Source organism: Chironomus tepperi, unplaced genomic scaffold (genome assembly GCF_022539635.2).
Source record: "Chironomus tepperi strain 1889 unplaced genomic scaffold, CSIRO-AGI_Ctep_v1 contig_172, whole genome shotgun sequence".
NCBI lineage: Eukaryota > Metazoa > Arthropoda > Insecta > Diptera > Chironomidae > Chironomus > Chironomus tepperi.
Window position 1 is genome coordinate 804,689 of NW_027226294.1, and position 26,601 is coordinate 831,289.

General features: G+C 28.1%; 1 protein-coding gene across 7 annotated transcripts in view; it reads left to right on the plus strand.

Moving 5' to 3' along the window:
- Nucleotides 1-26,601, plus strand: part of SLO2 (slowpoke 2) — a 73,641-nt gene that overhangs the window by 40,908 nt on the left and 6,132 nt on the right. For 3 of the 7 annotated variants that reach the window (XM_070638268.1, XM_070638263.1, XM_070638266.1), the window contains exons 2-21: nucleotides 8,479-8,558; nucleotides 9,553-9,652; nucleotides 10,656-10,854; nucleotides 10,972-11,046; nucleotides 11,126-11,304; nucleotides 11,443-11,467; nucleotides 11,652-11,810; nucleotides 12,622-12,885; nucleotides 12,971-13,319; nucleotides 13,613-13,739; nucleotides 13,928-14,130; nucleotides 15,197-15,349; nucleotides 17,435-17,638; nucleotides 17,739-17,892; nucleotides 21,875-21,980; nucleotides 22,640-22,855; nucleotides 23,121-23,284; nucleotides 23,413-23,524; nucleotides 23,586-23,771; nucleotides 23,838-24,065. In XM_070638268.1, the coding sequence (XP_070494369.1) occupies nucleotides 8,479-8,558; nucleotides 9,553-9,652; nucleotides 10,656-10,854; nucleotides 10,972-11,046; nucleotides 11,126-11,304; nucleotides 11,443-11,467; nucleotides 11,652-11,810; nucleotides 12,622-12,885; nucleotides 12,971-13,319; nucleotides 13,613-13,739; nucleotides 13,928-14,130; nucleotides 15,197-15,349; nucleotides 17,435-17,638; nucleotides 17,739-17,892; nucleotides 21,875-21,980; nucleotides 22,640-22,855; nucleotides 23,121-23,284; nucleotides 23,413-23,524; nucleotides 23,586-23,771; nucleotides 23,838-24,065 (3,283 nt within the window). Of the gene's footprint in view, nucleotides 1-2,291; nucleotides 2,937-8,478; nucleotides 8,559-9,552; nucleotides 9,653-10,655; nucleotides 10,855-10,971; nucleotides 11,047-11,125; nucleotides 11,305-11,442; nucleotides 11,468-11,651; nucleotides 11,811-12,621; nucleotides 12,886-12,970; nucleotides 13,320-13,612; nucleotides 13,740-13,927; nucleotides 14,131-15,196; nucleotides 15,350-17,434; nucleotides 17,639-17,738; nucleotides 17,893-20,175; nucleotides 20,320-21,874; nucleotides 21,981-22,639; nucleotides 22,856-23,120; nucleotides 23,285-23,412; nucleotides 23,525-23,585; nucleotides 23,772-23,837; nucleotides 24,066-26,601 lie in introns of those variants that run through there. The other 4 variants (XM_070638262.1, XM_070638267.1, XM_070638269.1 and 1 more) reach the window with 3 other exon arrangements.

Sequence of the window (26,601 nt, forward strand, 5' to 3'; positions counted from 1 at the left end):
TCTTACCCATCGATACCAAAATCAATTTAAAATCAAAGTTAGAAAAAGTTTTGAAGTATTTCTGCTAATGACTCTTTTCAAAAAATTTCAAGTTCTTTGCCGCAATTACACTTAGAATCCTTCTAGTTTATTATTTCCCATACTTCTTTTCGTTTCCTTCGTACAACTTACCAACTTTATCAACTTGAAAAACTCACTGAAAATTTAATATACTCACTTACTTTTCGCTCAACATGCTTTTGAATGGAGTATAAGAATTTCATGATCACAAAAATGGGATTCATACCTCTCTTCCATTGTTCGTACATACTCACATACATACATAGTATATTTTCCAATGACACTTAAAATGTATTCAATTATGGAATTTACTGAAATGAGCTTATAACAACGTTGGCGCTTCAAATTTAATATAATGCTTTTTACGAGATAATAATCTATATAAAAAGTGCTATTTTTAATGGTCTTTATTTTTTAAAGAATTATGTGATTTAAGTTCAAATAATCACAAATACTTCAAAATCCATTATTGTCACAACTTCGGATCAAACAAAATTTGATAAGAGCATTCAATGAGTAAATATTTATTTGTAAAAAAAAATGAGATGAAAAATATCCTAGGGACAATTGAAATGCTTATAGATTATTCGTGTTATGGAATTAAACAAAAGCAGAAATCAAGCCATAAATGGGGAAAATACAACTCAAACGTTTTAATGTAAATTTTTTTACTATCCTGCATTGAATGAATTACAAACAAATGGACAGAAGGCAGATTCTGTCATTTCCAATTAGTCTTTCCAACTGTTACCATAACACTTGGTCGTAATGAATAATGAACAGGATAATATGGGGATAGTATTTGAAATTTAACAACGAAAATATTCTGTAAGTAAGGTTTTACATGCATAACGGTACTCATGATGTTTATCAAAAATGTTTTCTAAAGATTCACACATAATTAGGTCAGATCTCATTCTAATGTTATACGTTAAGGGCGAATTTACACCAGAGATGCATCTGTCAGAGACCAATGAAAAAGCATGTATGAATTTTTTATATTTCACAAGAAAAAAATATTTTTTTGCTGATAAAAAAAACCTGTCGACAGGTTAAAACGTGTGACTGGTAATTTTATGACAGAATTTGTCATCTGTACATTTCATCGCAACCATAAGAAACAGTTAAAGAATTTTCAACTAGATGTTTCTAGGTAATGTCATAAAAATTATTTTTAACATTCCTTAAGACAACACATTTCTTTTCAAAGTCAAACCACTTATATCATTTTCATTTCTTCGTGAAGTCGAATCTTCAAATGACTTAATTGTTTAAACAACAGTAATTAAATTAGTATAATTAACCACTGAAATCGAAACCACGCCTGCCTGTTTACGTTGAAATTTTATTTTCATTTTATTTAACCTTTATTTTAGATTAGATAATGTTTTCGCATATTCAGCAATATTTAGTCTAAAAAGAAAATTTTATTCTCTATTTTCCCACAAAGCCACAAAATATTTCATTATAGATTGAATTCAACAGCTCGTTGTAAATTTGTTCAACACTACTAACATAAAAACAAACTTAATAGTCTCCTGTGCAATATAATACAAATTCATGACCCAAAATTATAAACAATTTTTGACACATGAACAGGTAAACATTTAGTACGAATCGTCTACTAAATAAATGTTGAACTTGTTTCGACTATCAAATTTCGAGTAAATATCAGCCATATATAATGAAAGTCAGTTTTGGCAAACAATCAAAAATATTGCTTCATATTCGTTCACTTATTAAAATAATAAAAAAAAAATATTGATAAGTAGATATCCAATATTCGAATCAATGAGGGTGAATTGGAATGCACATAAACAGCTCACTGATAAATTAACATCACAACTGTGAGAATGAAAATGAGTTTGTTCTCATTTCTCCATCGTATCTAAGATAGAATGAAATCATGTAGCCGATCATTCATTCTCTAAAAAGCTCCGAATAGATATTTCACTCTCTTCTCTCGATGCCACAGTAATTTTCGTATTTTTAATTTCACTCTCTCGTTAATATCCGGAAAATTTCTCCTTCGATGTTTTTATATTTTCTTTTGTAACATATTTTGTTCGTTTATCGACTTCACTGTCTTGTGATATTTTTTTTCAACATCATCATCATCATTATTTTGTACATAGATATGAAAGGATAATATCGCATTTAGTCATTTATTCGGATTCATATACACGTTCAGATCATATCAAATATTTATTATTAGTCGAAGAGTCCGGTAGTTGAAAGACGCGATAAAAAAATATATTAGATTTTATTTTTATAGCCGATTTTTTTTTGTTATCCTTCCGGATTAATGTGTAACAAGTGATCGAGAGATTTGTACATTCTGTTAGTGATTATTTTTTATTTGATTTTCTATTATTTGTCTACTCGACAATCCTATCAGAATGAAGAGAGCCATTGAATTGCAACTAGTTGAAAAAGAGCAATAAATATTTATAATATCCTTTTGTAAGCTCTTGAATTGTGACATTTATAGTGTATATTGAAAAAACAAACAAAGTGAAATGAGAAATGAACGAGGAAAAAATAAGCAATAAAATGTCTGTGTTTAACTCTTAACAATTCTCCAAATAATAATCGCAATTAAATGTGACAAATGTTATGCTTACACTTTCAATAAATTTTAATTAACCTTAAGCATAAGAAGTTTAAGAAGATGGAAAATAATTGTTATTTGCACAGGAATAACATATAAAAATAAATTAAAAGAAAATGACAATTTATGTTTCAAGAGAAACTTCAAACATAAATTAAAGAAGCTAAACCTCCAATGTTCATTCCGAATTGGGCATGGCTGGTACTAGTAGACACTCTTCATACAACTGCTTAACGTCATGGGATTCTTATGATAAAATACCAAGGTAGATGTTTTTTAGTGCTCTACTCTACTTAAAAATGTGTCAAATTTTTAAAGTGTTTGAAGCTGTCCTTAAATTTTCTTCATTCCGGAAAATATTACTCCAAATAAACTACATTATTTTATTATTTATTAACAAGCAGAACTTAATAACTTAATTCAATTTTCTTCTCATCACACAAAAATGTAATCTCAAAGCCTGAGTGAGATAAAAAAAAATATGTAGTAGCATGACAAAATGAATGCAAAAAATTATAGTGAATAACTAATTTAATACTGAATATTTTATTACTCCATTTGCATTTCCTACGAAGTAATGTACTGAAAAATAAGAGATGAAAACTGGAAAATTCAATATACTTTTTTTTCCTACTAGCTATGGGTCAAAAAAAGAATAATAAAGCTTTTAAGGGTTATAATATGAATGAAAAAAGAAAAACGAAAAAACAAAAGTATAAAGGGATTATTTGTTTATGTATTTTGCTCTTCTTAATATAGTTTTGGATCTACCTTTATTGTTTATTATACTTACATGTGGGTTGAATGATAAGTAAATTTCTTTTTGTATTCTCTTTGAATTGTAATATCCAAAAGCACACAAAAATATTCGATTGATATAAATTGATTATAAAAGTTTAATAATTTAGAAAACCATGCTGAATTTTTGCATACTGGTAATTTTAACATTATTACATTTGAATCAGAATCTTTGTTTTGATAAAAAATATTGACAGATGACAAAACAATGTGCTATGGGACTATTATATTATAGAATGAAACTGTTCGTTAAACTTAAAACTACTGAATAAATTTTAAATTATTCCAAATTTGCATTCAAAATTCAACTAAAATTTTATCTCAATTTAAAACAACGTTTTATGTATATTCAGTCTATATGAGATACCAAATGACTTCCTTCTGTCACCAATTTGAATGTCTCTATATATTTCAACATTCATTAGGGTATAGAATAAACTTATTTAAAACTTTGAATAACTTATCGCTCTTCTCAAATTATTCTTCATTACCATTGTAGTGAATGGATGAAAACTTTTCATTCAAAACCGAAGTCATAGTTTCATGTTTTACTCGTAAACCATTATGCAAAAATATGACTCGAAATTATAGTAAAATATAAATTTTTATCACGAATTTACTAACTTTAATTGAAATGCAGACATATAAGCACTCCCTTTCTCAATTATATGAAGCTCTGTAAAAGTCAATTTGATTACATGTGACCAATAAAATATTAAAATAGAATATACTTATTCATAATGTAATACATATTTCAATGAAAAGAGAATTCGTCACAAAATACCCAACTCAAAATTTTATTTCGAGGAAGCTTTATTCATTTGTGAAAGCTTATTGACAATATTGTCAAAACCTTTGCCATATTTTCGAAGATAAAAGGAATAATTTCCATTAAAAGAAATTTGAATTAATTTTTTGACTATATCAAATGTTTAATAAAATAAATAGGTTTGTTTAGCTTTTATAGTAGCATGTGTAGCATTAAATTCATGATGGAAATTAGACGCAATAAAATGTCATTTCTCTTGAGAATTTTTACCTTGTTTGCTCGTAAATTATTTTAGAATTTTATAATATTAGGAGCCATTCAATTATTACGTTATGCAAAATAACGAGTTTTTAGAATTTACCTTGTTACAAATTTCTGTTGTTAAAACCATTGAAAAATCGCTGAACTGCTTCTCCTTAAAAACAAACATAATAAGTAAACGACTCCTAACACACATTATATGTATGAGATTTGGGACGCATCTGTAGATAAAAGGGAAACCAAAATTAATGTGTCTATTAAATATTAGTAGACAAATGTCTTCATTCTCCTTCTTCTTGTCTGTCTCAACACTTCCTTTTGTCATTCTGATGGACGTTAGAATTATAGTCTCACATAAATTTTTATGTCTACGACAAGTCGGAAATTTCTAGGTTTAGGAAAAAAAACACATGAGCTAGATAGATGTTCATTCATTATATCTTCTCCTTCTTCTTGAGTTTTATTGCCCACATTATTATTAATAATTCTTAAGTTTCCATTTGGATTTTATTTGGGGTTAAATATTTCAACATCTAATATATGCGAAAAAATTTGTTTTCAAGGGTGCAATTCCACGAGTGAAAATTAAAGTAGAATAATTTGCAAACTAATTTATTTATAAAGCTTAGCATCTTTATATTCGTTAATTTAGAAACTTAATTAAAGATTTTAATCTGATGAAACTCATCAACGCTTTGCGAAACTTTAAATACATGCAGCAATGCTAGTAAAGTTTTTATTTAATGTAATTTGGTTAAAATTTTCACGCGAAAAATTCCTCAGTTTCGTTTATTCGTGGAATTTTTCAGGGCTTTAAAGCTCACTGATTTTTATTACTGTTTATATCCGTAAGGTATAACACACATTTTAGAGGTTTACGTTTTGTGTTCTGCATATGTTTAAATTTTATTTTATCTGTCTGCCATTCACACGCCAGGAATTTGAAAATCGATATGTGTGCAGTGAATATTTAAAGAATTGCCGAGTCATTGAAGTGAACATTTTAAATATTTTTTGGCAAGAGAATAAACTATGACGCATTATTTTTTGATTATATCAACTGTGAAGTAAAGGAAGAGTTTGTTAATTTTTATTATGTATATACAGACTCATCAGTTTTAATTAAGTTTTCTGTGAATGAATAGAATGAGTTCTGAAATATCTAAATGCAGCTAAGTGCAATTTGTCACATAAAGTACTATACAATGCTTTAATGCTATATATGTTCATGTAGCATTATCACACGTTCAGAGATGTTTACAGTTACGAATCACAATCCTTCAACATCAATTTCATGATTTTCCAACCTAGCTTAAAATACGAAGAATAATCATTCATTCATAACATAATCATAGCATATACATACACACAAAATACCATGAACAGTAGAAAATAAATTAGATTTTTTATTTTATTCAAAATTCAATTTACTTTGCTTTGTGCTTCTTCTAAATCATGCCTTAAATATAGCTCCGTTTTGATGCTTATGATGGAAATTATTCTTATTTCTTATAAAGTTTAAATATTTCAATTTATGGGAATTTTTCGTGTTCATTACTTGTTTTTCAATTTATTTCCTGTGCGAAATGAGTTAAAATAAATTTTGAAATTGCTTTGCACACACTGACTTCAAAATGAACAAAATTAAAGACCTGTTGAGTTTCCCGGCGATAAAGTTTTTAACTTCAATAAAACACTAAGTGGAAATTTCACTTTGATCGAAAAGTTCATGATTGAACATTTCCAGTAAGTTATCTCTATATAAAAGTTTCAAAGTTCAATCATTGACAATATATATAATTTCATCTTCAATAAAGTTTTCTTTTTTATTAATTTTTTTTATTTTATTTTGAGAACATCATTACATTTTAATTACGAGAAAGTTCTTCAAACCTAAAGTGAAACTTTATCTTCCCTTTCAATGACTTTTCAATTAAATATCTATGAAAATAAAATAAAAATGTTCTGGCAAATATTAATTTTGCTGGATTTTTTCAGTCGGAATTGGCAGGACAGGAGTTCGGACTCCACTAGAAGCGCCTTTTTCCAAGGCTGTTTCTCCCAAAGATCTGCCAACTCTAATTTGAACCACACAGAAATATCTAAATTGGAAACTTGTTGATTCCTAAAACTTCTATAAAAGCTATAAATATTCAAACAATTTATCACATAATAAAGCAATTGAAAAGTGTACTTAAGATAATATCATGGTTATTAATGTGAACTAATATGTTTATATTTAATAGTCAAATGACGCATAAATAATACTATTTAAAGAAGCATGACAAATGAAATATGTAAGTAAGCTCATTTTGTGCTTAAAAGTCTATGACAAACGTCTTTCTCTCGTGATGATTTCCTTTTGTTTTGCATGACTGAATAATATAGTCGTGCAATGTTGTTGATTGATAAAGCTATAAGTATCATAACATAACGAAGAAGCTTTTAAGAAGTATTACTCATATCATTTACGTTCTACTTATTTTCATGATGTATTTATTTTCCTTATATATTCTCAATTATCACTTTATGAATGACAATATAACATTTTGTTGAACGCAATTTTATTCTTTTGTCTCTAAAGGGATGTGCACAGAACTAAAGGAGCGTAAAAAATTCGATTACGTCATTCTCGTCTCCATATACATTTTACGTCATTCATTTATATTTTCCTTTTATTTTGTGATAATATAGTCGACATAATAAGGTGACGATGTGTCGAGTAGGAAAAAAATAGTTAATGAAATTATGTGTTCGTGTACACATAATAGTGCTCCGAGACTTTATGATTGTTATGGGATTTTGAATCTATCACATTCTTATTGTATACATGCATTAGCTTCTATATTGATTGAAAATTGTGAGAATATAGAAAATTTATCAAAGTTTTTGTTGCTATCCCTTCATCAATGTGGAATTCTCTTAGCATAGATGTTAAGTCTAACAATGAAAAAGTTTCTGAAATAGGAATGAACTTTGACACAGTCACGCACTTTGTATCATTTATAATGATTAAAAAGTCATTTCAAAGAATCTTATTTCTTCGTGATATGTTTTTGAGATATTTTTCTTTTTTTCATCAATCATTGTTCAATTATTTTTGACTTAAGATAATTAGTTGAAAATGAAAGCATTCAAAAGAAATGTTTAGAAAGCTGAAAAATTGATGAAAGCTACGTAATTCAATTATTTTTGTTAATTTTATTTATTCGATTGCCTTTGAAGCGTAAAAAAATATTTTATTTTAATAAAGAGACAAGGAAATTGACCTTTTTTATTCAAAAGGGATTTTTTGCGGAAAGTTTTAGGTCTGAACACCGTTGACAAATATCTTTTAAAATTTTATAAGCTTCATGTCTATGTAATCAAATTACTTTCCCCTCTTTTATAATGTTATTGGCTCAAGGTAAAAGTTTTCTTTAAAGTTTAAAATGTTTGTTAAATACGGCAAACAGTGAAAGTAGAAACTTTTCTCTAAAAATCACTTAATCTCCAAAATTGCTTAAAGTTTTTTGTGGTTTTGAGGTTCTAATATAACAGATAAAGTTTTAAAGACATGCTTGTTGAAATGATGTCAAAACACTTTTAGTCTGTCGGCGATAACTTTAAAAAGTATTGTGGTTTACCTTTGGAAGGAAATTTAGCTCATTTAATTAATTTTTCTCGTGGACTAAAATAATAGGAATGGTAACTGAAAAACTGATGAATTTACATGATACCAAAATTACTGACATTCACAATGCTTTAACAAATTCAAACCTTCCAAATGATTTTCTTTATTCAGAAAATAAAGTTTATTCTTCAAACATAATTATGTCATCAATTTGAGAAAAATCTGCTTCCTTAATTTGAAAAGAGAAGAATGTTCATGAATAAAGTAATTGACAGATGCTGAAAACACTCTTGACGGATTTTAAAACATTCTTTTTTTTTTCAAGTTTTTCATACTTTTACTTCTTTTCTTCCTGTTTATTTTCAGAGTACGGGTAGAATACTATGTGAATGAAAATACTTTCAAAGAAAGACTGCAATTATATTTTATAAAAAATCAAAGATCAAGTAAGTAAAGACGATTTATTCTAGAAGCTCACGGTCATTGGATAAAGTTTTAACTAAAGTGAATAAGGATAGTTTTTTAATTGAGCAGTGTAGAAAAATATATTAAACTGCTGTAATGTGAAATAAGTTAAACAGTAAATTTGTTCTTGAAGTGTTTCAAGGTTTCCTTTTACTTTACCTTCTTATATTTCATACTGCTATTTATACAGTAACCCAATAATGTACAAGTAAATTGGCCAGACTAAATTTTCATCCCTATATGATATCATAGCTGTATTATAGTATTTAAATATACTCTATTTGTTGTATTCGGATATTTATAATTCAAGTAATATTGAAACGTTTCTAAAATTCCAAAAATATGATTTTTCTTACATCTGGTAAAAATCTTCATTTTAAATAATCAAAATATTATCGATTGAAATTTAAATAAGTGCTTTCTAAAAATATTCACAAGGATATTCAATTCATCGTCCTTGAATGCCAAAACAGGATTCTATAGGCATTCTTTGATTAGAAGTTACAATCGGACTTGTAATTCTTAAAAATATTTTATTCATGACTCAATTTAATCGAAAATTGCTGTCCATATTTCAATATAAATTTTTTTAAATCATCTGATAATTGCAATCAATTGTTTCCAATCAAAATATCTACTGAATAAGTTAGTAATTTTGAAATGTTCGGGTTCATATTCGTTCAAATTCTGTCAGTACTTTAACCGTAACCTTTTTACCAATATTTCATTTGACAGTATTAATTTTCTAAAATTCAAGAGATATACGATGACAAAATTAATAACAATTTCAATTGGATACCGTTAAAATTATTGATTTTAATAATATAGGATTCATGAAGTACCTATGTTTTATTTTATTGCATCGTTTTGTACACAATGTTCATAAAAGAAAATTGATTTCTTTCACAAATGACAATCGAAGTTCTTTTATTATTTTTTTGGTAATAAATTTTTCCCATTTCTTCTTTTTCATAGGCTTACGAATTCGTATCGCTAATTTATTAGTTAAACTTATTACTTGCGTTTTGTACATATTTCGAGTCGTCACTGAAGTTGATCCAATGCAAGCAGCTTGGTAAGTTTACAGATTTGAAAAACTTTAAGAAGTTATTATTTTATAAAAAGATATGAGATAAGAATTCCGAGCTGCACAATGTGACGAACCGTAAAATTAGATGAAAACCTGCCGTCACGCAAGGTATCGGTGTGCTGTTCGGGAATTTTACTCAATCTCAAATTTAAGCATCCTATCGTTCTTAATGAATGAAATCTTTGTTGCAAAACTTTCTTCATTAAGTTCCTCATTTAGTTTTTAATGCTAATATCCTCAATATTCATAAAAATCTACTTACTATCTTTTAAGTCTCCTAAAGAGCTATTATTGATCAAATTTAGATCATATAATATTTAAAAAAAGATTATTTTCAAAGAATTTTAATTATATTCTATTAGGTTTTAGACAAGTATTAGTTTGTTATTTTTATCATATTTGAAATTGAAGACAATCTATACAAAATTGTCAATATCATGGATTTTTTAAGCAATCCTTTAATTTATCTGCATTTGGCATTGAATATTGTCAATGTGTTTTTGAATTGGGAACTTTATCATACTTCAATTTGTTTATATCTCATCCAGTTTATCTCAATCAATGAAATAATAATATAAGTAGTCTGAATGAGGTGAACCCATGGCTAATTTCTATATTTTATATTTTGCTGATTAAAAGAATAAAGTAAATTAATTTGATAAAGAAAAATGTTCAAAACCATTTGCTTCATTCTATCCAGTGGTAACATTCCTCCAGTTATTAACCCTAATCACATGTTTTTTGTGACATTTTCATTAAATCATTGAAATGAATAATGTGTAATAGATAAAAATAACTTTTTACTACGGTGCTTATTTTTATCAAGACATGATTTACACATTTTTACGTATATGCAATTAATACTTTGATATTCGTACAAAAGCATTTGGAGCAAATTTATTACTAATCAATAAATTAATCTCTTTATGTGTATAAATAAAAATCGATAAATTGATGAATTAATTCACATGTGATTGTGTTATTACAGCTATGGCTGTGAAGCTGGCAATAAAACAGAATTTTACCTCTCGGCAAAGCTAAGAGAGGAAGATTTTCAAGAGAATCCTATCATAAATTGGGACGCAATTTTATGGGTAAATCGACCAACAGAGCTTTGGGCTGTGCAACTTTTACTAGCAATGATTTCACTAACGGAGGCACTATTGATAGCATATCTGAGTTATAAGGTAAGATTCTCAATCACGTTGATCAAGATAATATTTTTGTATTTGTCTTCTTGTCTAGCTTAATGGCAATTGACACTAATTAATTGACCTTTACATCATATTGTATTTCTGTTACAGGGTAACATATGGCAACAAATTCTATCCTTCCACTTTATTCTCGAGCTTGTTACGACTATTCCATTCTTGTTCACTGTAAGTAATTCATCACGTACACAGTAAAAGTACTTCTACTCATACAATTCTTTAATAATACTTTACATCCATCTTCCAGATATTCTTTCCGTCCCTTCGGCATCTTTTTATTCCCATATTCCTAAATTGCTGGCTCGCTAAGCATTCTTTGGAAAATATGTTTAATGATCTTCATCGTGCAATGCAAAAGTCACAATCGGCATTATCACAACAACTAACAATACTTTCGGCTACACTTTTATGTTTAGTTTTCACAAGGTGCGCAAAATTTAATTTAAGTTTTTTTTTATCATAACCGCTTTCCAGCATGAAATATTTTTAATAAAATAAAAAAAATAATAATTCATTTCTTTTCCATACATATATATTTTTTATGAATAATAAATGCACACACAGCGTATGTGGAATTCAACATTTTCAGGTATGTGCTTTGAAAGATTTTTTTTTTAAACAATGAAAATTAATTTATGAAATTTTAAACAACTTTTCTTCTTGTTGCTTCGATGCAGCTGAAAAAAAATATTAATTAATTATTATGAATTTTATGCAAAAGCTTTATAAATGATTAAAGAAATAATTTTTTAATGATCTGATTCCTTATTTAGAGAGCGGGCCATCGTCACATGAATTTATTTCAAAGTACATACTATGTTGTGGTCACATTCAGCACCGTAGGATATGGCGATTTTGTTCCTGATATATGGCCATCTCAGCTTTATATGGTTATTATGATATGCGTAGCACTTATTGTCCTCCCAACACAGGTATGTTTTCATTATTCAATTCTAGGTATCTGGGGAAGCGGGTCATTTTCTTACAGTTGTAATTATTCATTGATGCTTCATTTATTAACGATCTCCGAGTAAGAATAATTACTAAGAAATTGTAAAACATTATTTTGTAGCTTTGGGAATTTTATTGCATTCGATGGACTACAAACTTTAAAAATGCTAGGGAATATTATTAAGAAGGGGATAATTAATATATTTTGCAGTTATCAAAAAAGACAAGAAAGTTTTATCTTTCCCTTCATTCGTTTGAACTCATTCAAGTATAAATCACAACTTTAGTGTATTGTGAAAAATGATAGTTTCAACCTCCATTTAAGAATTATTTTTGAAACTTCATGCTCATTTTAATTATGAAATGCATCAACTTTTTCTTTGTTATAAAATTTACTTGCACAATAGTTGTTGCATTGTATGATACTCATGATGATGAATGAAATAAAATGAAATGGTAGGAGGGAAATGGGTGAGTGTAAAACAAAGCAAAATTATAAAATGTTGATGATGTATAATAAACTTTTACAATGTACGAGTTCACATACCATAGAGGATATAATGTAACCCAAGAGTGTAGTTTTGTAAATTGCAATGAAAATTGAAAATTGAAGCATTCTAGTTCTCATGATAAATGTATCATGTATAAGTCAGTCCATCATCGTGCCATGTGAATTTATATATAAGTATAACCAAAACGGATATAAAATTAAGCAGAAAAATTTTATTTTTCTCTCCTGCTCTGATTCATTTTCATCATATCTTTATTATCGCCATAATATAAATAAATCAGTTTGAACAACTTGCATTCACGTGGATGGAACGACAAAAGTTGGGCGGAAGTTATTCATCGCATCGTGCACAAAGTGAAAAGCATGTTGTTGTATGTTCAACCACATTGCATGCTGACACAATCATGGATTTTTTAAATGAATTTTATGCTCATCCGTTACTGCAAGACTTTTATGTTGTGCTCCTTAGTCCGATGGAATTAGATACAACTATGCGTATGATACTACAGGTACCAATATGGGCACAGCGTGTGATTTATATTCAGGTGAGTGTAAACATTTTTGATAATGAAATTCAAGTTGATGTGTTGATGATGATAAAATTCAATTAATGATTTCCATTTAAAATAGGGCTCATGTTTAAAGGATGGTGATTTAATCCGTGCTAGAATGGCTGAAGCAGAGGCTTGTTTTATTCTTGCCGCTCGTAATTATGCAGACAAAACAGCCGCTGATGAACATACGATATTACGTTCATGGGCCGTAAAGGATTTTGCACCAAATGTTCCACAATACGTTCAAATCTTCCGACCAGAAAACAAACTTCATGTTAAATTTGCCGAACATGTTGTTTGTGAGGATGAATTTAAATATGCATTGTTGGCAAACAATTGTACATGTCCTGGTGCATCAACGTTAGTAACATTGTTGCTGCATACATCACGAGGACAGGAGGGTCAAATAAGCAATGAAGTAGGAGATAAGTGAATGAATAAGAAAATTTCTCATATCCTCTAATTTTTCCAATTTTTTGTCTTTTCATCTCTCCCCTCTCTGTTTTTTTGTGTCCTATGTTGAATTTTATATTACGTATGGATTCATCTAGGATAAGTATTAATCACACTACAGATAATGATGTTCTTCTTGAAACTCTTAAAATAAGGATATAAAAGATTCTTTTTTCCGTACTCTTGATAATAACAAGAATCTCTTCAGAGAGAAAATAATATTTTGTGGCTTAAATATCTAATTTCAACCATCTTTGTATTTTACAGTGGCACAGACTGTACGGTAAATGTTCGGGAAATGAAATTTACCACATAGTGCTAGGAGATAGTAGATTTTTTGGTGAATATGAAGGGAAAAGCTTTACGTACGCCAGCTTTCATTCTCATCGAAAGTAAATATCTTTAACTGTTGATTTTATTTATTTTTTCTAATTTTAACGTCTGCATGTCTGTTCTCATGCTTTAATAACCTCTTTTTTTGCAATGTTTATTCAAGTTTTATTCTTTAATTAAAATTTAATTCGATATTTTCTTCTTCCTTTTTTTTCCTCATATTTATTCTAATGCTTGAATAACATAGGTATGGTGTTGCATTAGTAGGTGTTCGACCTGCAGAACTGCCAGAGTTTTATGAAGATACAATACTTTTAAATCCAGGACCACGACATATAATGAAAAAAGATGATACATGTTATTATATGAGCATTACAAAAGAAGAGAATTCAGCATTTGTAGTCCATCAGAATCAACAAAATCAACAGCCACATGAAACACAAAAGGAAGGTAAGCCAGGATTTGTATAATTGCTTATATGTTTCTAAATTCAACTGGTAATATTACATCAGAACTTCAATCCGCGATTCGTGTCAAATATCATCAAAAAACTTTTCTCGTTAAGCTTTTCATATCACATTTTCTTTTTTTTATCGTTTCGATAAAAAATGTTGTTTTTTAACTGTCATTCCTTATTTTATACCCTTAATGTGATATTTATTTTATTTGTCACATTGTTTAATGGTCGCTAAGAAATTCATTAACGTGTTTGACCTTTAATTCACAATTTTTTTTCGTGTTTTTGATATAATTTTGAAAATTCATTTTTGTGAGTTTTTTTTTTTTATTTATGTAATATTTTTTGATGTGCTCACATGAAGAAGCTAAACTCAATAATGTTACGGTCATAGACAAAAGATGATAGAAGAACATTTTTAAGTTTTTTTGATTTTTGTTAAAGCTTTTGATGTAAAAAAACATTAATGGCATTTCTCTCGAGACATGGGGACTTTCATAATTTATTTATCTTGCTCATGCTTCATTTTTCCAAAGTTTTTTATGGCTTTTTGTTACTCGTTACTCTATTTTCTTCTATCCATGCTAAGGGAGTCCAACAAGTGATTTTTAATTCCCCTTAAAGCACATAATTGAATTTAATGTGAAATGCAAGCTCTAAATTGAAAGAAAAAAGTTATTCTTAGAATTTATTTACTTTCGTGACGCGTCCAATTTGACTAAATATTTATCCATGTCTCGACATATAAAGCTAAATGTCAATGACACACAGTATAAATTATTTAAATGTAAGCCACTAGTTGCCACTATTTAAATAATTTGAATATCATACAGTTACAATTAGAAGAAAAAAAGGCAAATTCATAAGCAATTGGATTCAAAATCATACATACCCAATTGAAATATGCAATTTTTATGAATGCTCATTTCTTATATATAAATTACATTCACCAGAACAAAAATTACGCGAACATGTGTAGTTTTCATGTCTTGTTTTTCTTTCGTTTTTTTGTGTTCTATTTTTGATGGAAAAAAATACATTTTATTTGGCATCATATAGTACCAACATCAAATAATATCACCAACAATCAACCGGTTCCATCTGTTTGTGTCCGTGTGCCCCATAGCCCGAGTCTAGATTCGGGCGGCGCTGAAAGCCCACCATCACCTGTGGATAAACCTCATCATCATGACTTTACAACTTTAGTCGTGCGTGAGTCGTCAACCCGAATCATTTATCAAATCAAAAAATCCATTAACTTAAAAACTCCTTGTCATCAAATTTGTTTTCAATTTAATCTTTGTTCCTCTTTAATTTTAATTATTCTGCATGTCTTTTCTAACACTTTTATTTTTCAAGCTTTGCAATTATTGTCTCATACACCTAAAAAATTACTAATTTCGCAGACATTGTTGACATCATATAGTGAATTAAAAATTTTCAGAAAAGTTTCTTAACTTGATATCTGACATTTAATTTTCTCATTGCTTAAAGTGATATCAAAAACTCGTTTGATGGATTTTACAATTTTTCCTTATAACAAACTTTCAGCATTTACATTTGATATCTTCCGGTATGGAATTAAATTTTTAGACAGACATATGAATCCTTAAGAAGCACATCATGAAGTTTAAAATGTAAATTTTAAAATATGAGATTTGATCTATAAAAAATGTATTCTATACATTTCATTAGATAGTCCACAAGCTCATTCACTCAATATTAAATTTTATAAATTATTCATAATTTCATAACGTTGCAGAATATTATACACATTATGCTTCATGAGCATCCATTCATTATAATTTATAATTCAAAATCCCGTATAAATTGAATTGACAAAATCGAAATCCGGGAAAATGTTTGAAGTACCTCTGCTTTTTTAATTATCATAATGAGCTATGCTTACTCAATTTTTAAGCCCGCATGAAATGAAATTTATACTTCATAGATTTCAGAATTATAATTTAACTGTGCATTATTTTTCAAATAGATTATTGACTTTTTGAATACAACTTTTATGTTTTAAAACTCTCATAAAAGTAGCTTTTTATTTTGATGCTCATATCTCATTTTGAGTTATAGATCTGTAATTTAAAAATTTCCTAGTCAGAATTTTCGAGTGCAATGTCTTTGTTACAATTAACATTTGTTTAATTGAATAACCCTTTACTAAATTATGTTGGTAGTCAAATGTTTTCCGTTTTCCATTCGAAGTAGAAATACTGATTAATTAGACTAGGCGAGAGATTATTTATAAAATTGCAAAAGTTAAACATCCCTTACACAGATTGAAACATTTCATCATTTGAATGTTAATTCGATGTTTTAAAATCTTAACTTTTATTGATGTTAAGTATTTATCCAATCATTTGGTTTTTCCGTATAAAATAGATTTGACAGTGTAAGTAGCATGTGTATTAAATGATTATATGTCACAACAACATGTCACGTTTATCATACGTTAACATGAGCACTCAATTAATCCACAACAAAGCTTTTTTGGAAAGTATTGAGCACGCTTTTCTTGATACACATAATAATTTTAAGAAGAAAGACAACGGAGGAATTCGTGACGCATTTTCAACATGCTACAGTTAATGTCTGTAAATGACAATTTAATGACAAAGAACTAACTTTTGTTCATATTGTAAATAACTCAATGATGCACATAATTTATTTAGAAAATAAAAGCTCCAATTGAGACTTGAGCTTTTGTTTTGTTTGCGCTATTAAGTTCATTTAAAATGAATTTCGATAAATATGCCAAACGACAGTGAGAATTTTAATTAAGCACTTTGTTGCTGGATTAAAATTTTTTTGTTACGAAATCAATTAATAGTTAAATTGCTTGTCTACTATTACTATCAATTGAATCGTATTCACTGCAAGTTTGTATGTTTTATTGGTATTCAAAGCTTTTCATTTAATGCTTCAAAAAAAAGTAATTATCGATTTTATTTTCAATTTGTTTCCTTTTTTCATGGTACTTTTTTGCTACTTTTTGTAACCACAATAAAAAATGATACAAGCTTTAGAAATTATATCCCAATATATTGGACCATTTCGAGGAAATGATGCAGTAAAAATTGTTTTGTATGTACAAATTGCTCATTTCCTTATTCGCAAACCGTAAAAACAGGAACAAAATAAAATAAAAGACACAAAAACATAACATTTTATCCCATAAATTTATCACCAAAATTTACTACAACAAAACACAATAAAAAAATCTTTATTGATAACAATTTGTTTTCCGTCAACATACATTGTGCTTCTTTTATTTTTTATTCATAGCAACATTTACGGAAGGAAACTCAAACTCACCTAACACATTGATTGTATCAGATTCGAAAACAAATTTGAAGGAAGCAACAGGTGGTATACCAACAACGACAAGCTCAACATTAGGGCCTCCTAGTTTAAATGTTGGCAATCATCTCGATATACCTCAAAATAATCCAAATCTTCTTAGTCCGGATATGCTAAGTCAACGAAGAGGTTGTTATAGCCACAAACTTTTATTGTCATTAAAATTGAGTATTGATTATATGATTTCTTTTCTTCCTATTCAAAACTTGACAATGAATGTCATGAACAGGAAGCCGTAGACCATCAATATTACCGGTGCCTGATATGTTTACTTCATCCTCGTTCAGTATATCAGGTGAAGATGGTCTAGATGGTGAAAATAACGATGAAAGTGAAGATGAATTGCTTGATGATCCATGGTGTTCGCCTTCCGAAAAAATAGCGTAAGTACATATCTTATAAATCTTTGTCAATTTTTTTCTGTCTTTATTCTTTTCTATCTTTCTCTTTTTCATTCTTCTATATTACATTATAAATATATCAATTCGTTTATTAACTTTATTTTTCGTCTTGGAGGATTTGTTGCTTCTAAATTTATTTTACTACTGATCTTTCGTTTATACTTGTTATATCAAATTTTATTGCCAATTTATTACATTAAATGAAGATGGTGTTTGGTTGAAGTGTTAAATGAATCTTATCATCGAAAATTTCTAGAAAAGAAATATTAATCGTTGCTTTAAAAATACATCAATCAATTCATAGTTTCATACTTCAAAATTAACAAAATGCTAGATTGACACTAGAAAATCAACCTTCACCAAATGCAATAAAATATAAAAATTCTTATTTCATGATCATTTTTTTATTAACATTTAAAATGCATTTAAGTTTTATGGAAAATCCGATTCTTATGCATTGTTATTCATTTCTGAGTTTTATTTTCTTTCACTTTTATTATCGCAAAGAATTCAATTTATTATTATGCAGCATATAATATTTTTATGATTTCAATCACATGTTTAATGGTTAATATTAAATTGTCACACAAGATTGCTATTCGCGCACTTTTTCCCCACACATTCCTGGTTGAATCGTTTTATTTTCTCACAATGAACAGATTTTTTTTTTCAATTTCGTCTTGAATAAAGAAGAATGTCCTTACCAGAGGTTTCAGGGCTTCCTTTCTGTTCTGACAATTGAAAATTTATTTATCTCTTTTATTAGCAATAAATCAAAAGCATTTTTTACTCACTCAAATTTTAAACTTACATTTTCTCGTTCTGATTCCTCCTTTATACATATCCATTATAGTTTAAACTGAGTTTTAATGCATTTGAATAAAACCAAGTCACTTTTATGAGTCATTTATTTCGTTCTGATATTTTATTTTAGTTTGAAAAAGTCATAAATCCAGTTTTTACTATTTTTTTTTTAAAATGTGGCTTTCATATGATCTTTAAGAGCCTTAGATAAACTTTAAAAATCTTTCGATAACAATAAAAAGATTTAACAATAGATTAACAAATCCTTATAAATGTAGATAGATGATTAATGTCAGAAACATTTCATACATGTTTACACACAAACAAGATTCTTTATGTTTATATGCATTTTGGCCTATGAAAATATATACATATATCTTTTTTACATGTTACACTCATGCTGATTACTTTACAACACATTTTCCCATGCGAAAACCCCTTAAAGATGATAGAACGAAAAAAGATGAAAAATGTATAAGATTTTATACGTATCGAATATCTCATTGCTCTGGAGATATGAAGAAGAAAATGTTTTATGATCCGAAAAAAGATTTTGTGATATTTTTTTATCACAATTCGTGATCCTTTTTCTTTCATGTTTTTTACGATTTCTTTTTAAATCGTCACTCGTACGATAATCCAGTTGAAGAATCAATGTAGTTTCACATGCTTTATTCAGTCTTCCACTATGATTGTTAGTAGTCTATTGATATTCCCTATCAACATCTTATAAGTTATTGAATATTTATTTCTTAAATGCTTTTTTATGGTTTTTGTATTATTTAGAGATTCACTTGGCAAAAGAAAAAGTGTTTGAGATTTTAATACCAAGACTTTAAAGAACACGAGACACTTAGATGACAAAAATGTATAAAGCACTTTTATTTCTATCATGAGAGGCTTATAAGCTTCAAAATTATATTTGTGGCATTATAAATTAATTTCCAAAATTTGTGTAATTTCCGTTATTTTATATAAAAAAAGCTCTCATTATTCTATGTGTGTGTCAAATGTTTCATTATCATTATACATAATTTTAGGTGTGTGTAAAGCAGTATTTTCTATAATTTAGAACCTACCTCCCTTTTTACTCCTGTGTATCGATAAAGTTTGCTCAAAATACGAATGTCATTCATTGTTGTCCTTCTCTTATCTTCCTTATCTCATTAAAACGTGATGATGGTTTCAAAATTTTATTTTTTATCTTTTTCTTTCTATATATCTTTCTCTGTTGCTGTCTACTGAATACAATCATTCGTGGTCTCACAACATGATACACTCTCATTAACTAAACATAATCTAAACTAAATGAAAAATAAATAATTTATAATTTGACAATATAAAATTCTGAAAATTTTATGAATGTATGTTGGACTTATCTTCCTCTACCACTCAAAAAAATGTAATACTTATATTCTTGAATCATATAAAAAATACTATAAACCATCATCCTCTATCCAGCATGGGCAGTAATGATTTTTTCGGAATGCAAAATTATAAATTCATAGTGAGTTCAACCGAAGATTCAATTCATAGTAGCTCGTCATGTGTTAGTTCAGAATCAAGACGTTCGCCTCCTCCTGCATGGCAAAAAGAATGTTACCGGTAAGTGTCTTCCTTTCCTTTTTCCCTCAACTTTCTCTCTCTTTGTTTATACATCATTCATCCATAGATGAACAAAAAAAAAAGAGTTGAAAATATTAGGAATTTGATTGAATGTGTACATTTTCGTGCCTTTATTAGATAATTAGTCCTGAGAGGTTTATAGTTGATAAATTGAACTAATCATTCATTATTGTTTTACTAATTAACTAATTGACATTCTTTGCATAATTTATAATTTAGTCTCCAGCAACAAATTTATTCAGAATCTTTAGTAACAAATCTGCCAAAATGGACAATAATACGTTATTACTAGTTATTCATCAAGTTTACATTTAATGTAGTTAATAACTAGTTATAACGTATTTTTATCCACTCCATTACATAGTTTCGATTTGGACAAGATTGTTTTTGAGTTATTTTTAAATAGGTCAGCACTTTTTAATTGTGCGGATTGTTTACTACATAAAATTGAGATTTTGAATAAATATTGCTAAAGGGATTTAAAATTTCATGCTATTTGATTCATTAATAATGTATACATTGTCCATAATCATGTCTTTGTTACTTCATTTTTATTTAATTTTATCATTTTGTATTCATATTTAAATGATGGTTAAATGTGATTATGTCTGATAATTATTGATGTATATTGGTGCCTTTGTAGACTCATAACTGCCTATAGTATAAAGCGCTGTACTGCTCATTTTATTTAACAATTATCGATAGTGTAGCTTAACAGCTGTATGAAATAACAGCACTTGCCATTTTCTCATATTGAAAACTTCTGGAATGGAATTAATGAAACGTAAAACCAATTTAAAACAACCAGTATAATTGAATTAATTATGGATAATTATTTGCCTCATATTGATGGATTTAAAAAAAATATTTAATTTACATACACAACACTATGCAACCACATAAAGAAATAATGATCCATTAAATCATAAACACTCAATTTTTCAAAAAAATAGCATAAAGCATACTTTACACATACTTTAACTAATCAACTTATGAAAAATTTTCAATATTTTACACACAATCAGGCCAAAATGATAATTTCATGAGTTTTAACGCTTATTTTATTTTTATTTTGTAAGTAAAATCAGTAGGTCATGCCTAGATCTTTACTTTATGTTAAGAATATTTAATAATGAATGCACCGGTAGAGATTTGAATTTACTTTTTGTTTCCTTTTTTTATTTTGTTTCGTTTACCTCACGGCTCTTTAGTATGCTGTTTATAACAATTTTACATTTTTCCTTTGGCTTTATTTTAATCATGAGTTTTAGTTGTGGTTTTTACTTCCTCCTTTTCGTTGGGATTCTTTATGCAGGAAACTTTTCCTCATTCGCATAAACTAAATAATAGATTACAGAAAATTTACATATGCTGGCTATTGGTTTGAAACAGAATCAAGCTTCTTTCTTTTTAATAGTGCTGAATCCTGCGAAAAGAATTGAGATTTGCCTTTTTACAAAATTAATTCTTTATTTTTACTTACAAATAAAAAGATTTTTGTTTTTTGAATAACCAAACACAAATTATTTTACAGAATCATCAAAGGATTTCCCCCCGTCAGTCCATTTATCGGAGTTAGTCCTACGCTATGCTATTTACTAAAGGAGAAGAAGCCCTTATGTTGCTTACAATTAGCTCAGGTAATAAGTGTGAGAGAAAAAAAAAATGATGATTATAACACTTTTTGTAGAGATCCTTAAACGATTTTATCTCTAAGCACCTTATCTTTAAGATAGATCTTTTATAAAAATTAACGAGAATTTCTAATTAAGACTTAATTAATAAATGACGTCTTTAAAATTTGTTTTCAATAATGACTTCGATTTCTGTGATCAAATATCACACGTTCTTGACTCTGTCACATTGAGTCACTAAATGTATCTCTTTCATTAATTAGTGGATATCAAATGCGAATGACCACTGACTCAAAAACTATTTTAATTAACTTTTATCATATTTTATACTCAATATGCAAAAATATGCAAACCTTGAAAAAGAATTAGATTTTCAAAAATTCTTAAAGAGCCATACTAACATGTAGAGTGTAATGAAAAATTTTTGTGGCATATGAGATTGAGTGCAAACCATTGAGAGAACATTAAACTATTTTGTAAAGAGTAACACAACTATATCATGCAATGTTACTTAAACGAAACGAAATCTGGTGATGTGTTAAATTTATGTTATTAGAAGTGATTAAGATCAACTGATAAATAAATGTTTAGCTCAGTTTAGCTAATTGCTGTAAAACAACAAAGCATTAACAAATTTTCCTCAACATTTTCTTCTTCCAATTTAGGTCTGTGAACATTGCAGTTATCGTAATGCTAAAGAATATCAATGGCAAAACAAAACAATAATTTTGGCAGCTGACTACGCCTCGAATGGCATTTACAATTTTATAATTCCATTGCGTGCTCACTTTAAGTCGAAAACATCGTTAAATCCAATAATACTGCTTTTAGAACGACGTCCTGACATTGCGTTTCTTGATGCCATTTCCTATTTTCCATTGGTAAGTGCCTTTCCTTTCTTTTATTTACTCCTTCTCTCTATCTCTCGATTTTTGTGGCAATTCACGTTTACTGACTTCATAAAAAATGTAATCCTAGTAAACCAAACATTGATATAAAAAATTTGACACGATCCTATTAAATGGATGTCCATAAATCCAGATAATAGCTTTGCTATTCTCTTGCCTTTTTCTTATCCCCATGTAGCGTCAAATTAACGAGTCTTAAAAGAATTTTTTTATGATTTTTACCTTCAATGTTATATAGGTCTATTGGATGTTAGGCTCAATTGATTGTCTCGATGACTTATTGCGTGCCGGAATAACATTAGCCGATAATGTTGTGGTTGTCAATAAAGAAATTTCTAATTCAGCTGAAGAGGATACGTTAGGTGATTGTAATACAATTGTTGCTGTACAAACAATGTTCAAGTAAGCATCATGAGTGTTTTATATTTGCGTATGTAACTGACATTTTAATTACTGATTTGAATGAGAACTTTATATCATGCCATTTTAATCCCATATCCATCCACACCTCTCATACCTTTTTTTGTTAGATTTTTCCCAAATATTCGAAGTATAACAGAGCTTTCACAGAGTTCAAATATGAGATTTATGCAATTCCGAGCACATGACAAATATGCACTTCACTTGAGCAAGATGGAAAAGGTAAATACTCTTCTTTAAAATTATGTCATCCACATGACATGTGAATATTTTACACTTACAGCGCGAAAAAGAAAGAGGCTCACACATATCATATATGTTTCGACTTCCATTTGCTGCTGGTGCTGTTTTTAGTGCTTCGATGCTTGATACGTTATTGTATCAAGCATTTATAAAGGATTACATAATAACATTTGTAAGACTGTTGTTAGGCATTGATCAGGCGCCTGGAAGTGGATTTCTCACTTCGGTAAAATTGATTAAAATTGATTGATCTGTCAATAGCTGATTTCGTATCTTTTATTTTCCCACATAGATGAAAATAACAAAGGATGACATGTGGATTCGTACATATGGACGTTTATATCAAAAACTATGTTCAACGACATGTGAAATTCCTATTGGAATATATAGAACCCAAGAGACGACAAACTTGGATGCATCTCATGTGAGTAATTCGTCCATACATAATTCTCCGTTTAGTTTTGGTGGATTTTTTGGTGGGAAACAAAAACAAAAACATTGCGTGCGGTTGCAACCTTCGGTGAGTTTTTTTAAAAAAAAATAAAAACTAAATCAAGCAAAATGATAAAAAAATCAAAATCTCTCAAAAACAAAAATTTAAAAATTTCACCAATCAAATCACATTATGCTCTCTCTGTCTTCATTTAATTTAAATTAAAAAAAAATACTGTGCGACACTTTAAGTAATGTATTACGAAAATCAAAAGAAATTTAATTTAATTTCGTTATAATTTCCTTTATTTATTCATCATATTCACGAAAAAGAGTTCTTTTTCCACTTGTCGATGCTGAACAAAAAAAAATATTTGACGTATTTTTCAGTAAAGTAAATTGAAAGAACGAACATAAAACACGAAGCTTTAATTTTTTCATACTTGCATATTCTTTCATTTCATACCTCTTTACTTATTTTTTGATTAATTTGCCTTAAGTTATGTTTCCATTCTCGATGAGTATTGTGCTAGTCAATGAAAGGTTAAGTTTGCCAAACAATTGTAGACAGTAATGATTCTCTAGAATTAGTCAAGTTTTCCGGGTAATTGTAAACGCGTCGCGTCATAATCAAAGCTTTTAAAATACCAAGAATGATCCGGATTCTGAATTTAGTTGTTTATGTTGGCTTAAAGTGTGACATTGTAATTCCATTAAATTTTTTATAAGTGAAAATACTGAAGATATTTATAAAGGTCACACGTTTTCAAAGAAGAAAAAGCCATACGTAGAATCGGAATTTCAAACTTATCCTTTCTTAACTTTAATACTCGTTGAGTAACATTATACATTGAGAGACGACAAGTAAATAAAACAGAGGAAAGAATAGAGTGAAAAGGAAAACAAACAGAAATACACCTTTTTCACAACCTTCCAAACATCACAACTGACATGATAACTGACAAAGTACATTACATGAAAATTTACAATATAAACAAAAAAAAATATTTTTTTGTGCATTAAATCGGCTGCAAAGAGAAAATAATTTAATTTCTACTTATTTCGCTTCTTATTACGTTCTCATTTTAGCCTTTTAAATTTTCATTATTTTTCTGTTATGTTATTTACAATGAAGACATTATATATAATTCATTCTCATGCTTATCAATATTGACGATGTACAATTGCGCACATAAAACATTTTAAAACTTTTTTTTACAAATCTAACAGCAAGAATGTAGAACAGACTTAAATTTTCTTACAATTTTTTAACCTTTAATTATTTTTAAGAGCTGGATTTGATTTTTGAACAATATATTTCTATATTTTTTTGTCTGCATCCCTTAAAATTTCCAAGATCAAACATTTTCTATCTTCTTCTTCATCATTCTAAAGCTTCAAAAATTTATGTTGGGAAATGTTTTAATCGATAATTTAATAATTAATAATTAGGTTCTATTTTTTTAAATCTTGTAAAATTACATTTATTATCGTAAGATCTCCAATGAATGATATAGCTCGTGTTAAAGTGTCATAAATTTAACCTAATTTCCTTCTTGATGGACTTGGATGTCATTCATTCATTCATAATAATTTAGGGTATTTTTACGGAAGCAAATACGCTTTAGTGTTCATTTTGACAGATTAACTTAATAACTTTATCAATTTGCACTGTAAATATTTCAAGATTGCGTGGTCTTCTTATGCAAAACTTACTATGTTAGAAAATGTTCAGTGTTTTGTTACTTACTACTTCAATTTCTTTGAATTGCCAAAGTTACGTTAAGTTTTCTAGCAGTTTTCTATACACGAGTCATTCACTTGTGCCTTCTATATTACAGCATGTAGAAAAGTTGCTTGCTTACATCCGCGCATTATGTAACAATTTTCAAATATTTCTTGGTGTATAATACGCGCAGTATGAGTCTGAATCTTATAAAATGGGAAAGAAATTAGTGGACATTGAACTTAAAGATGGATGACTCCCATTAATTTGTGATTAAATTTGTGACCATCAAAAATAAAAAATGCAATTTTACTAATCAATAGATAGCAAAAATTCGCTGTAGTCCATCCATCTTTGATAATTTCTTTTACAATTTTATTCTCTTATTTCATGTTTAATGAGCCTTCCATAAAATATTTATATATTTTCTCCATTATTAAGTAATGAAGAGCATTATTTTTATGTTTTTTGATATTTTTGTTTTATGAAACCTACTTACTTATTAAATCAAATTTGTCATTTTTAAAATCATAAAATAAAGAGTCTCAAAAAAAAAAAATACTTTTTTAAGTATAACTTATAAATCATTTGGTTGCACACGCACACAGTGAGTGAATTATTATAATTCTATGAATAAATGAAAATTTTATGTTCCTATTGTTTTTTGGATATTATGTTTAACAAAAACTAAGAACCTGTGTAAATGTAATTTTTTTAAGTTTTTAGAAGCTATAGATGGTAGAAGTGCTTAACAGTACTAACAAATTAGTTTTTTTACTAGATAAATGTTTTAGAATTTTTATTAACATTTAATTTTTTTGTGAGAAATGTTATCGTCACTCATTCATTCCCATTAATCAACACTTAGTCGAAGCACCTTTTTTTCGAATAAATTTGG